General features: G+C 39.3%; 1 protein-coding gene across 5 annotated transcripts in view; it reads left to right on the top strand.

The window, feature by feature from the left end:
• ZNF516 (zinc finger protein 516) overlaps nt 1–13,122 on the top strand; it is a 176,464-nt gene extending 163,342 nt beyond the window's left edge. For 3 of the 5 annotated variants that reach the window (XM_075314632.1, XM_075314633.1, XM_075314631.1), the window contains one exon: nt 10,345–13,122. In XM_075314632.1, the coding sequence (XP_075170747.1) occupies nt 10,345–10,568 (224 nt within the window). In that variant the 3' untranslated portion in view covers nt 10,569–13,122. Of the gene's footprint in view, nt 1–8,595; nt 8,665–10,344 lie in introns of all 5 variants that reach the window. The other 2 variants (XM_075314634.1, XM_075314635.1) reach the window with 2 other exon arrangements.
• Nucleotides 13,123–13,414: the final 292 nt, after the last annotated feature.

The following is a 13,414-nucleotide window of genomic DNA, read 5'->3' as shown; positions in this document are numbered from 1 at the left end:
TCTAACACTTGGCATGGCGCTTGGTGATGTAAGGCTTGTGTGCAGCTTTTTGGCCATAAAAACCCAGGCCATGAAGTTCTCAGACTCTAATGTTAATGCCAGAGAATGTTTGGATCTCTGCAGTTAAATCATCAGAGCGATGGTGTCCTGCACTATGCACTTCAACATTCATGATGCAGCTCTTTATCTTTTCATGGTGTATCACTTTATGAATGAGTTACTGTGATTTCTAAATGCTTCAACTTTTCAATAATATCTCTCACAGTTCATATATCTATCTTTTCGAATATATTGTGGAAAATGTTCTCCTAAATATTCCATAACCTAACTTGTCATAACTGTGACATCCTACGCCATAGTTGAGTGATTTTTTTTTTTTTTTTTTAGTAAAACGACCCATTCTTTCACGAATGTTTGTTAAGACAGACTTCTTGGCTATAGTTGCTTGATTTTATACACTTGCTAAATGAAAAACCTAGATTCGGAGAGTAAACGGGTTCCTTAAGAGGGTAATAAAATGGACCATCACATAATTCCAACGAAAGCCTGTCCTACTCAAGTGTCCGTTCAGGCTGCAGTTTTAAGACACTGCTCCTGAGGCCTGTGTCTTAACTGACAGAGGAGCTGTATTGTAAACAAACATACGTCTGTGCGCCGAGGTGAAGGGTTACTACAGAAAAATAAATTTTCTCGCTGACTGATGAGAGGACTGAGGCTGGAGAGAAGTTTCCTGTCACAGCCCTTCTCTGGCAGCTCCCCGGTATGTGTGCCTACGATACAGCTCCTTTGTTATTTGAGACACAGGTCTTGGGAGCTGTTTTTCTTCAGAATGCAGCTCATCCGGAGACATGACTAGGGCAGGCTGCTGTTTGAATTATGTATCGGGAGACAGTTGGACATTCTTGGAGAACCCCCTTTTATGAGGTGTGTCCCAATATTTTTGTCCATATCGTGTGATCTTCAGTCTTCATTAAAATGTGTGGCAAAATAGGATAAAAGGAAATGAAGGGAGGTGTTGCTGGGATTTTATTTTCCATTAATTTTTTTGTACTTTGTCTTTTATTGTCTTGGCCAAGTATTGGGAACTCAATTTTTTGAGTTATATCTAAAGTCTGAGATGCTTCTTAATGCGGCTTTGCAATTTTAGAAAGCCTCGGTCTCCCCACCTTCATGGGTTTGTGGGTTTTTTTTTAGTTTTTTTGGTTTGTTTGTTTTCTTTTCCAATAAAAGCTTTGTCTAAGTTGACGGCATGAACCGTTTATAGCTGCTGAGCTCAGTTATTGTCTGCAGAGCTGTCGATGGGATGTCAGTCGCCTTCTCCTGCTTGGCTGACAGCTCATTTGTCTGGAATCATGCATAGAGGTGGTAAGTCAAGCAGGAGGACGCGGCAATGGCATGGAATAGACTTGGAGTGACAGAGGCTTTAGATCTACAGCCTCAATAACATAATAGTTAACATGCTGATTTCTCAGTAACAGAGGAACAAATTGGCCATATAAAAGCATTTCTGGACTTGTCTATGAAAGGGCTACATGCACATATAGTTTTAGGGGGTGGAATCTTGATGACTTGATTACTTTTTAACTATAATGTGAGTTCTCAATCAAATAAGAAATAAATCTTCTAACGTTGCATTACATAAAATAGGACAACAATTAACTTTTTGCTTAAAAGGTCCCCAACAACCATTATGAATTTTCTATTCTACAGTCCCTGACAGGCGTTCTGTCGCTTATCCATGTTTCGTAAATAAAAGCTTATAACCTGACTTTAAATTCATCCATTGGTTTCAGAAATTACTCTTTTGAAAACTGAAACCCTCCCAAATGTGGGTTAGGTTATGAAAATAAAGTTGCTGCATAACTGAAATATTGATAATTTAATTAAAACAGGTCAGATTTTGTCAAGACAAAAGTTTTGTCGCCCACAAAAAATAATGGGAAATTCAAACAAATAATTAACTTCTAATACAAAGAAATGTTGCATAACATTGGTGAATGAAGTTGTGGTGCTATTAGAGCCATATTTAATATTTTGTGTGACTTCCCTGAGCCTGAAGGACTGCATCCATTCAACAATGATTCATATAATTTAGATACAAGTAAAATATATCTTTGTACCGTGTTAGCCAGTAGAGATAAAAAAATTTGTTTAAAAGAACTGAAGTCCTCAGTGGTTGATACCTTTTAATGGCTAACTGAAAAGATGGTAATAATTGCAAGCTTTCGAGACTACTCAGGTCTCTTCATCAGGCATGGTATAACACAAAATTCAGATTTTGTGTTATACCATGCCTGATGAAGAGACCTGAGTAGTCTCGAAAGCTTGCAATTATTACCATCTTTTCGGTTAGCCATTAAAAGGTATCAACCACTGAGGACTTCAGTTCTTTTAAACAAATATTTTTTCATATAATTTTATTGATGAAGTCATCTGGAATAGCAAAGAATGCATTCTTACATGCCCCCCAGAGTTCATCTAGATTCTTTGGTTTTCTCTTCCAAGCTTCCTCTTTCATCCTACCCCAAACATGCTCAATGATGTTCATGTCTGGTGACTGGGCTGGACAGTCCTTTGAGCACCTTGATCTTCTTTGCCAGGAGGAACTTTGTTGTAGAGATAGATGTATGAGATGGAGCACCATCCTGCTGCAGAATTTGACCCCTTTTATTATTGGGACTGTAAGAGGTAGCTAATACTTGATATTTTTGGCTATTTATATTTCCTTCCACCTTGCAAATGTTTCGCACACCTCCATACTGAATGTACCGTAACCCAAGACCATGATCTTTCCACCATAAAACTTAACTATTTTCTGGATCCATATGGGCTCCAGTAGGTCTCCTGCAGTATTTGCGGTGGTTGTGGTGTAATTCAACTGAAGATTCACCTTCTGCCACTTTTCCAGCGTCTGTCTCTTTAGCAGGCTGTGGGACTTGGCAAATGCCACATGGGTTTTTAATTGCCTTTTGTTTAGTGCTGGCTTCTGGGCACTGATTCAACCATGGAGGCCATTTCGAGACAGTATCCTACAAACTGTTCTAGTTGACACAGGGACTTGAGGTAACCAGGCCTTTTGGAGCTCTGTTGCAGTGGAGGAGGGGCTGACTTTGGATTTTTTAATCAACAAACGTTCCTTCTGAGCAGTTGTCTTGCGGGGTCTGCCGGACCTGGGCTTGTCAAAAACATCTCCAGTCTCTTCAAATCTTTTTTAATTCTTTGTACTTGATGCTGAGACACATTAAAGGTGCCAGCCACCTCTGCAGTGGATCTGGTCTTCAGCCTCTTGATAATCAAGGCTTTAGTCGCAGGGAGGATTTTTGGTATGTTCTCAGAGGTCAAGTTGCAGTTCAACTGAAGGTCTGGGGTGCTGGGTTTCTTTTTATGCACACCCAATAATTAACCGGTCATTTAGTGAGCACAGGTGAGGATGTAAACTAGGATTGGGTGCATTATATAACAAGGCGACAAAACTTTTGTCTTGCCAAAATCTGACCTTTCTGTGTTCATTAAATGATCAATATATAAGCTTTACAGCAACTTTATTTTCATAACCTAAACCAAATTTGGGAGGGTTTCAGCTTTCAAGAGTAATTTATGATACCAATGGATGAATTTAAAGTCCGGTTATAAGCTTTTATTTACATAACATGGATAAGCGACAGAACTTCTGTCAGGGAGTGTATTCTATTCTATTCTATTCTTCTCTACTATTTATATACTTGATACAGTCTTCGGCAGCTCTCTACACAGCATAAGAGAACCTAGCTCAAAAGAAAGCATATATGAACATGATTTATCGGGATACTGTTTGGTTTAGAGCTTTGTTGGTTTGAGCCATCACATTTTTCACGTCTGAATATTATTAAGAATATTTACGTTACCCAGTGAAAAGCTGGTACCAAAATATTTGAAGAATTAACAAAGTTAGCATTTTTGCAAATGTCATAGCTCCTTATTAAAGGAATTACTATATTTATATAGTCACAAAACAAACTCCAGCATCAACATAAATGATTGTGCCCTATAAGGTAGTTGTCCACACAATTTTTTTTTTTTTGTTAATGACCAATCATTTTATTTTATTACATTGTCACAGAAAAAAAACAATTGTCATTCTTCATTGTTTACATTTTTCTAAGACTAGCTCTGTGTGTAACATACTTTTCTGTTTAATAATCCACTTGTGGGCAATGGAACTATTGGGTTGACCTCTTGTGGTGAAGAAGAAAAATGCACATGCAGAATTACACAAAAGGTATCCCCTATAACTGGATATCTCCGGATCCACCATTCACAATTGGTGATGGACACAGTTCACTTCATCTCCCTCCCTGCACTATGACCTCTGCACAGATCATTTATTATGACTAGAGAATTCTCCCGTGTAAGTCAATAAGCCACTGCAAACTGCGGTTTCATATGGTGTATCTGTAAATGCTGAAATAAGTAAAATGCCTGGCACAAACCATATAGAAAAAAGGGAATGGTGTGTGCTTAACTTCTATGCACATTACCGCTTTGCATGTTTACATCTCCAAATCCTGTTAAGTCAAGATTGCTGCTCCAGTAATTGTGTGCAGAAAATAGAATAACAATTGTACGAATATAAAGAAACAGACAATAGACGGTAGATGACACACTCCCTTTAAAGGGAACGGAATCTGTCACCAGGTTTTCCCAACAACTCTAAAGGGTGCTTTACACGCTGCAATATCGCTAACTATATATCGTTGGGGGTCACGTCGTTAGTGACACACATCCGGCGCCGTTAGCGGCATCGCAGTGTGTGACACCAAGGAGCGACGATCAGCGAGCGCAAAACCGTGAAAAATCGTTGCTCGTTAACACGTCGCTCCTATTCCAAATAACGTTGCTGCTGCAGGTACGATGTTGTTCGTCGTTCCTGCGGCAGCACACATTGCTATGTGTGACACCGTAGGAACGACGAACATCTCCTTACCTGCGTCCACCGGCAATGAGGAAGGAAGGAGGTGGGCGGCATGTTCCGGCCGCTCATCTCCGCCCCTCCTCTGCTATTGGACGCCTGCCGTGTGACGTCGCTGTGACGCCACACGACCCGCCCCTTAGAAAGGAGGCGGATCGCCGGCCAGAGCGACGTCGCAGGGAAGGTAAGTCCGTGTGACAGGTGTAAGCGATGTTGTGCGCCATGGGCAGTGATTTGCCCGTGACGCACAACCAATGGGGGCGGGTACGCTCGCTAGCGATATCAGTACTGATATCGCAGCGTGTAAAGTACCCTTAAGGCCTCTTTTGCAGTATTCTAATAAGCTCTAATAAGTCCCCAATACCCTCTGCATAACTACAAAGAAAACTCCCTTTTATAACCCCCCCCCACCTCCCCTGTATGGTACGGTCTAATCCAATGGATTCTGGATTTGCTCTGTTGCCTCCTCTGTCCACTATATTTGCCACTCTCCTGTCCTGCTTCAGGTCTAGTCATTCATACGATGTCATCCATTTGTGCTCCTATACACACATTTTTCGGAATGCCTGGCTGTTTGCCTTGCTGAGGCATGTGCTGGGAAAGGCCAGATCGAAGTACACCTACGCAGGAACGTGATTAGGGGGGGAACACTGGTAATGACGTAGCAGGGCGGCGATTGAGCAGAGGTGCCAAAGCAAGACCATTGACTCCAATCGGTCCGGACCACATATGGGGAGAATAATAATAATAATAATCTTTATTTCTATAGCGCCAACATATTCCGCAGCGCTTTACAGTTCAGGAGGATCATATACAAACAAGTAACCGTTATAGGGAGAATATTTTTTGTGCCATTCAAAGGAGATTTGGAATTCATATACAGCTTACTAGAATACTTGAATACTGTAAAACATGCCTTAAAGGTGGAGACCGCATTTTATATTGGGAAAACGTAGTGACAGGTTAAAGGACAGCCAAGTTTGACTTCGTGTCAACAGTTCTAAAAATCGTGCAACTGGAACTACCAGCCTAACTTTATAATAACCAATGTGTAGCCTAGACAGCAGAGATTGTGAAGCCTGTGGATGCATCGACTACACAGATATCTGGCAAAGTAAACCAAGTAAAATATATTAAACCCCTTTATGAATGGACGCTTTTCCATCTTTACAGATACACTTCTTCCTCCACCTCTGCCGAAAGTCATACCCATTTTTTTTCCGGCGATATAGCTATAACAGGTCTTGGTTTTGCAGGACAGATTTGTACTTTTGAAGGACACCGTTCATTTTATCATATCTGTGTAATGATTACATTGGAAAAATAAGTGCAAAAAAGAACATGCTGTGCTATTGTTCTTTTTGTTTTTACTACATTCATTGTGCATTAAAAAATCACCCAACAACTTCCTCCCTCAAGTCAGTACGATAAATAAATACAAGATACAAGTGTTTGGTATCGCTTTATTTTATTGTTTTAATAGTTGAGCTTCTGTGTTGCTGTTTTTTGTGACCTATAACATTTTTTTTTTTTTTCCCACTACGATATTTTTTTGAGGGCTTTCTTTTTTGCATGGCAAACTTTTTTTTTTTCTCTTCATAAGTGATAAACTTTTCGGGTACATTTACAAGTCAACAGCTGTATAGTTTTGATAGATCAGACTTTTATGAATATTGTCTTACCCAATGTTTAGTTTTCTGTAATTGCCTCACTTCTTTCCAACCAAAAATAAAGAATAATCTATGATTTTATATATATATACGTATATATAATATATATATAATATATATATATATATATATATATATATATTCCGAATGTAGCTTACTGGGAGGTGGAGAATGGGCATTGTGCTGGCTGCGGTGGGCACTGTGTGGAGCGGGGTGTGCTGGCTGCGGCGGGTGAGATGCTCTTGTTGGCAGTGCAGGGTTGTGCTGGCTGCAGCGGATAAGATACTCTGTCGGCGGTGATGGGATGTATTGGCTGTGGCGGGTGAGGTGCTCTTGTTGGCGGTGCAGGGCTGTGCTGGCTGCGGCGGATAAGATACTCTGTCGGCGGTGCTGAGAAGTGCTGTCTGCGGCAGATGAGATGCTCTGTTGGCGGTGCGAGGCCGTGCTGGCTGCGGTGGGTGCCGTGTGGAGCATGTTGGTGTGGCGGGTGAGATGCTCTGTCGACGGTGTGATCTTCCAATAATGCCACCAGGAAGAGCACATGGAGCTCTCGGATTCATTGAGCTGAGAGCTCAGTTTGCGCAGGCGCCGATTCTGGGAGGGATTATTTGAAGATCACACCACCGACAGAGCATCTTACCCCCCCCCCCCCACTGCCCTGCTCCACATGGCCCCCACCACAGCCAGCATGGCAACAGCCAGCACGGCCGGCCACACAGCATGGCAACAGCCAGCATCGCCCTACTCCAGCACTGCCACTGACTCCTGTGACCCCCCCCCCCCCGCCCCACCACTGCTGTTGCTCCCCTCCGGTAATATACCACCGGAGTATAAGATGGAACCTTTTTTTTTTTTTTCTGTATTTGGGGTGCGTCTTATAATCCGGTGTGTCTTATAAAACAAACAATACGGTATGTAAAATCTATCCTATGACAACTAAATTGTGGCTGGGCTCCACAGAAGTACCGGTATGGCAGCCATGGTTGCCTTCAGCAAGTCCTTGATTGCAATGGCAACTATAATTGGCACCCCTCGATCGTTCAGGACATGATTGAAATGTCTCTGGGACTGTGCTCCTTAATCGCTGGCAGTCGCTGGCAGAGACTGAATCCATAAGTTCAGGGATTAACAGCAGCAATCAGAGTTGTGCATCAAGTTAACAGTCGCCCTCTGCCGGGTATAGTGCAGGCTCAGCTCCTGAACCCATTACTTACCCCCTCACCTGGTGTGTAACTTATATGTGCGCCGCATGTCAAGAGTGGGTTAAATTGTTAGAAAAGTTGCATACATTTAATTTTCTCTTTAAATAGTATTGCCACATTATTTATTGTTTTTTAACCTGTCAAATAAGACCAATTTTAAAATGATGTAAGGTTCTGACCTTTTGAGAGCTGACACTTGTGCTGTCTCTCTCCACTGACCTAATTGGGGCACATTTCCAATACGAAATCTATGGAGAGCAACCTCTTGCCCTATTTTTTTAAAGAAGAACCCCTTTAAGATTTATATACAGATGAAATTATTTACATTGCAACCGAGCAATTTTCATGTGCTATTGCACTTCATTCCGTCCCAACATTAAAGCGATTGCCTATCGATGTCTGATCATCTGGGGTCTGACACCCAGCACCCCCGCCGATCAGCTGTTTTCGGTGCCAGCAACAGCAGGCGGCTGTAAATGCCCATTTCTGGAACTGCTCCGTCTTCTGATAGCCGTTACGGTTGGGCACTGCACATCCGCGTCCTACTGATTTTGAATTGGAGGTAGATGTGCAGTGCCTGGTTCTGTTAACTGTTGATACAGCCAACCCGGAACTCAGCATTTCAGTCCACCTTCTGGCATTGCCTGCACGGAGAGCAGCTGATCGACAGGGGTGCCTGGACAACCTATTTAATAGAGATCAGATTTACCAGTAGTTTTCAAAAGATTGGATTTGTGTAATTTTAGGTTTGTTTTTGTTTCACAATCTGTTGCAGACAAGTACAAGTATCAATCAAGTTACAAGTACTAACCCCGAAGAGAAGGGATTTTTTTCCATATGAACTGTAAGAATCTTAGAATATTTGAGATCCTTTGTTCATTTTCTTATATTGCAGTACAGTAATAAGCTTCACGCTTTGCACACATATACACTTAAAATAAAAAACAAAACATGAAAACCCTCTATTTATATTGTGACTCATAATTAATGTACTTTTTACAATTGACCATTTTATTTGCAGGTCTGGTGAATAATCCATTCTTTCCCTGTTCGCTAGTGTTCGATTACATTTTGCTGTAGGATTGTTGAAAATATATATATATATATATATATATATATATATATATATATATATATATATATATATATATATAAAAAAATATTTATTTATGTAATATAACCTCTCTGGAGACCTATATTCATTGCCAAGAAATGGGGATTTTGAACGCCTGTAAACAAGCTTTTGTGCAAATGTCTTTTACTGTTTACTACAATGTAATGTCCTGCATAAACCACACTAATTTGGGCACGTCTGCCTATCTGAATTGATTGATAAATATTATGTATAAAGTCAAAGTGTGCGTGTGTCAGCCCACATCCAGCAATGGCATGTATAAGTAGGACGGGAGCTTTTCTCAGCCCTAAATATAAATGTGCCTGGCTGGTTTCCTTTTTGATTCCAAATGATTTTCACTTTCTAATTAACTCTACATAAGGTTAATGTATTAATTAAACATTAAGCTTGCCATGTTACGTTAGGAACATGGCATTGTTCTGTGATGTTCCAAATGTCATTGTTGAACAGTTCTATGAAAGCTTCAGGCTCACATTAGTTCACATTTCCCGTGCTTCTCCCTGTACTTAGAACCTCCTATTTGTTCATCATTGTGATTCTTTATGGAAATCGGCACAAAGCCTGTGAGGTTTTGACAGTTCTGTGTGTGAGAGTAATACTTTTCTTCTCTTCTTTGTGTGGACACACATTGAACCTTTTCTTTTGATTATCACTTTTACATTTCCCTATGCTTTTGTACTTTCCTCTTACCTGTTTTTCTTTCATTCTCCTTTCCTCATTGTGACCTCAGCATCATATACTGTTATTTTCCAGGTCACTTATGTTAAAGGGAAGGCTGTCAGCTGGGCTGTGCTCCACCATATTATGAGTGTTTTTTCATAGCGGTAGATTCTTAGTTATGCCACCTCATAATGATTACTGAAAATGATGACATTTTTTGTGAGAATACAATATTATAACTAGTTTAGTTGAAATAATAGTTTGGGTTGACCGGTTTGGCTCGATAGTCACACGGTCGGCACTCCCCGTTTATTCCTAATTCTGGGGCAAAAGCTATGAACCAGGATGTACTTGCTGCAGCTATAGTTGGGCATGTGCCCATGAAGTAAGTCTTCGGAGCCGACTGTGTGACTATTTCGATGAATAGCTCTACCCAAATGGCTTGTTTAGGGTAACTACACAGTGCATACAATGAAAAGGCTCTTCTCCAAGGATCGATTTTCTGCTGGCATACCTAAAACCATGATAGTACAGCTATTAAAGAGGCTCATATAGTGGTGGAAGTCTTTAGTCAAAAATCAAGCTAACAACTTTCCTTTAAAAATTTGATGTGAATAATGCTATTTATCTAGAGTTTGTACTAAATTTGGTTGTTTTCAGGATTTTTGTACTGCCGCTAAATAACCTGTTATGCTGTGGAAAAAAGTGATGTTTCTTGTCTTTTCCTAGGGGAGAGACCATTCCAGTGCAGATATTGTCCATACAGTGCCTCTCAAAAAGGGAACCTAAAGACACACGTGCAGTGTGTGCACCGGGTACCTTTTGACAACAGCGAGTACCCAGATAAGCAGCTTCTTCGACCCCAAGGTGACAATCCCAACAGTTACATGGAGGAACAGCTGGAAAATTTGCCTTCAAATCATCAAGTCCCTGGGGCTCTGGTATTAAAGTGAAGAAAACATGACATGTATTGACCTATCCCTAGTGCAGGAGTATATCTGTGCTACTTAACAATTTATACTAAATGAAGATGTAGGAGACAATACATCCATATCAGTTTAATTCCTGTTTTAGTTTTAAAGTTTCAAACTTTGTGTTTTTAAAAAATGGCAGATGTTGAGATGACCTAAGACACTTACTAACGCAGCAGATTTTCCTCACACACTGGATGGAAGGAAAGGTACAGCACGACACAATTTGGACCATATGTAATTGTAAGCACTGATCTGTTACCTGCTTCAGAGGACTACTTATGAGTATGACAAGGGAGTAACAGACGAGGCCCAAGAAATGCGATGGATTCATCTACCACTGATTCGCTAAAAGCCGGACTGCCCAGTGACGATGCATAATAATAAGCACTTGCTCCATCTGAAGCCCTCGCTACCATGTTTCTGGTCTTGCATTCGAGAATGTTTCCACGCGGTGACAGAAATTGAACAACAAACACTTGACATTATGCTCCAAGAACACTAATACAGGGGGAAGCTTATTCATTTTACTCTCAGGACCTTTTTATAATAGGGCTACTTTCTTAAACCTGCGCGTGAAAGATTATGCAAGTTACCTGTTTTTTTTTTTTTTCCTCTTCTTCCTCCTTTTCCTTTTATTGCCACACATCCGCTGCAGACTTAGTACTGTACTAGATAAAGAATTTAAACAGTTTAAAAAAGAAAAAAAAAATTATACGCATGGACTAGCATGCATGAATTTTTCTCCCCACTGCAAAAACCACCCTTCTCCAAGCCGGTACCTTGAGAGAAGTCTTAAGATTAAATATATATATATTTTATTATTTTTTTTTTTTTCCTGTTCATAGCATGTTTAAAAAAAAAAAGTTACTTATTTGTTTCTGTTGGTGGCATTCAGGTTGTGGGGGAAAATAAGATATAAAAAGCTTTATATACCTCGTCTGCAGTGACATTTTTCTGGTGGGGTGATGGTAAATAGAAGCAAATGAAGCCGTGTACTCTGATTTCTAACTGCAGTCCAGCAGGCCGTGGTGCTGTGCGGTATTGACTGGGACTACACACTTATTCCAAAAGATATAAATATTGTTTTGCCCCTTTTATTGCTGTGTCACTATGTGCTACAGCAATGCCTCCCAGAGTCTCAATTTTTGCACATATGATTTTATGCATTATCAAGAAGACATACTGCTGCCTTGAAAGAAAATGTTCTGTGAAAAAAAAAAAAATTGCAAAAGCTTTACTAGTGTTTTTTATTTTTTTTTTTTCTATTGTAACCTTTTATAAAGGCAGAAATGGGTATAAAAAAATCCTAGCATGCTAAATATATTTTTCAAAATAAGCAATAATTTTACATGTACAGATATAAATCTAACCTTTTAATACTGGTGAGAGCAACAGTTTACTATGTACTATAAAAAAAATAGCGCTTTTTTTTTTTTTTTTTTTTTGTAGTATCAGCTTATGATAGAAATTTGGTTTAAAAAAAACAAATATATATTAAAAAAAAGCTTTTTTTTATTTTTTCCATGTGCGTGTTTTTTTAACAAATATTTTAATCTAGTTTATTGTTTTATTGCGGATCATACCAATATTTTTAAGAAATTATATGGGTATTTTTTTTTTTTCCCCTTTTTTCACCCTGAAATATTTCAATTTATTAAATTTGGGTCCCGCATTATTGCCTGGCTAGGCAATAGATTGGAGATGCTTTAGTTCGAAGTATTTCTTTTGGTTATGGATGCATTCCATGTCTTAACGTATATGACAATATATGTATAATCCGGTTACATTTATCTCCCATTTTCTTCCATTAGAAAAACTGCTCCTTCCCTTTTGTTTAATGTGAATGTTTGGAAAGGCACAGTGATTAAATGGTATAATATATGGTCTATTATTATCAAAACATTGAAAACATGACAACTATGGTATTAAACAGTCTCGCTTTCAGTGATCTTACAATTAAATAGAGGTCCTCTTTCATTTTGGCACAGACTTGAAGAACATCTGACAAATGGCAGGAAGCATGACTGTCACCGATGCGATGTTGGTATTAATCAGCAAAGTTTACAGCATCAGTGTTTCTTTATGGAGAACAACTGTAGGGGGAAATGATTGTAGGTAATTACATGCTGTGTACAGTTCAGAAAAAAAAGATTCACATAATTGAACAAGCATTCAAATAAATCTCCACGGATCCTAACATTTTTTTTTCCCTATAATATCACCCTATTTAGTGGTGTAGCTTTTGTGCTCTTATTTTATCATCAGTATTGTGTTGATTTGTTAATGTAGAAATCTGCTAGGCTATAGTATTTAAAAAAAAAAATGATTTTTGTTATTTATTTAGTCAACCTGTTTTGATCAGCTTTTAAAATTACTTTTTGGCCTGACACACTCCTGTTAACCATCTGTGGACTGTTACATCAATTTTCCTACTACCTCTACCAATCTACTGTTTCTCACTCTTTTAACAGGTTATTTTTTACAGCGCTCTAATGTAATTTACACAATAAAGGGTTTGATTGTTTACACTGGACTTGTGTAGCCTTTTATTTTGCAACAATCTAATGGCAATTTTTGCATTTCCTTGTGAAAATGATTTACACGTGAAATACAATTAATGTAGGTATTAAATTGCTATTGTACAATGGATATAAAGAAAGAATAGGTGGTAAGTTTACATGTCATTCCCCACACAGAGGATCAGCAGGCAAGAAATCTAGATTGTAACAATATAGATGTTCAGTAGATGCGGTTTGGAGATGTACCATTCTCTTAATCAGGTAAAATGCACAAGTAATTGGACACCTAAATGGGGGTGGTCAAAG

The sequence above is a fragment of the Anomaloglossus baeobatrachus genome, chromosome 6 (assembly GCF_048569485.1).
Source record: "Anomaloglossus baeobatrachus isolate aAnoBae1 chromosome 6, aAnoBae1.hap1, whole genome shotgun sequence".
Taxonomy (NCBI): Eukaryota; Metazoa; Chordata; class Amphibia; order Anura; family Aromobatidae; genus Anomaloglossus; species Anomaloglossus baeobatrachus.
Note: the sequence above shows the minus strand (reverse complement) of the source record. Positions and strands in the feature narration are given on the sequence as shown.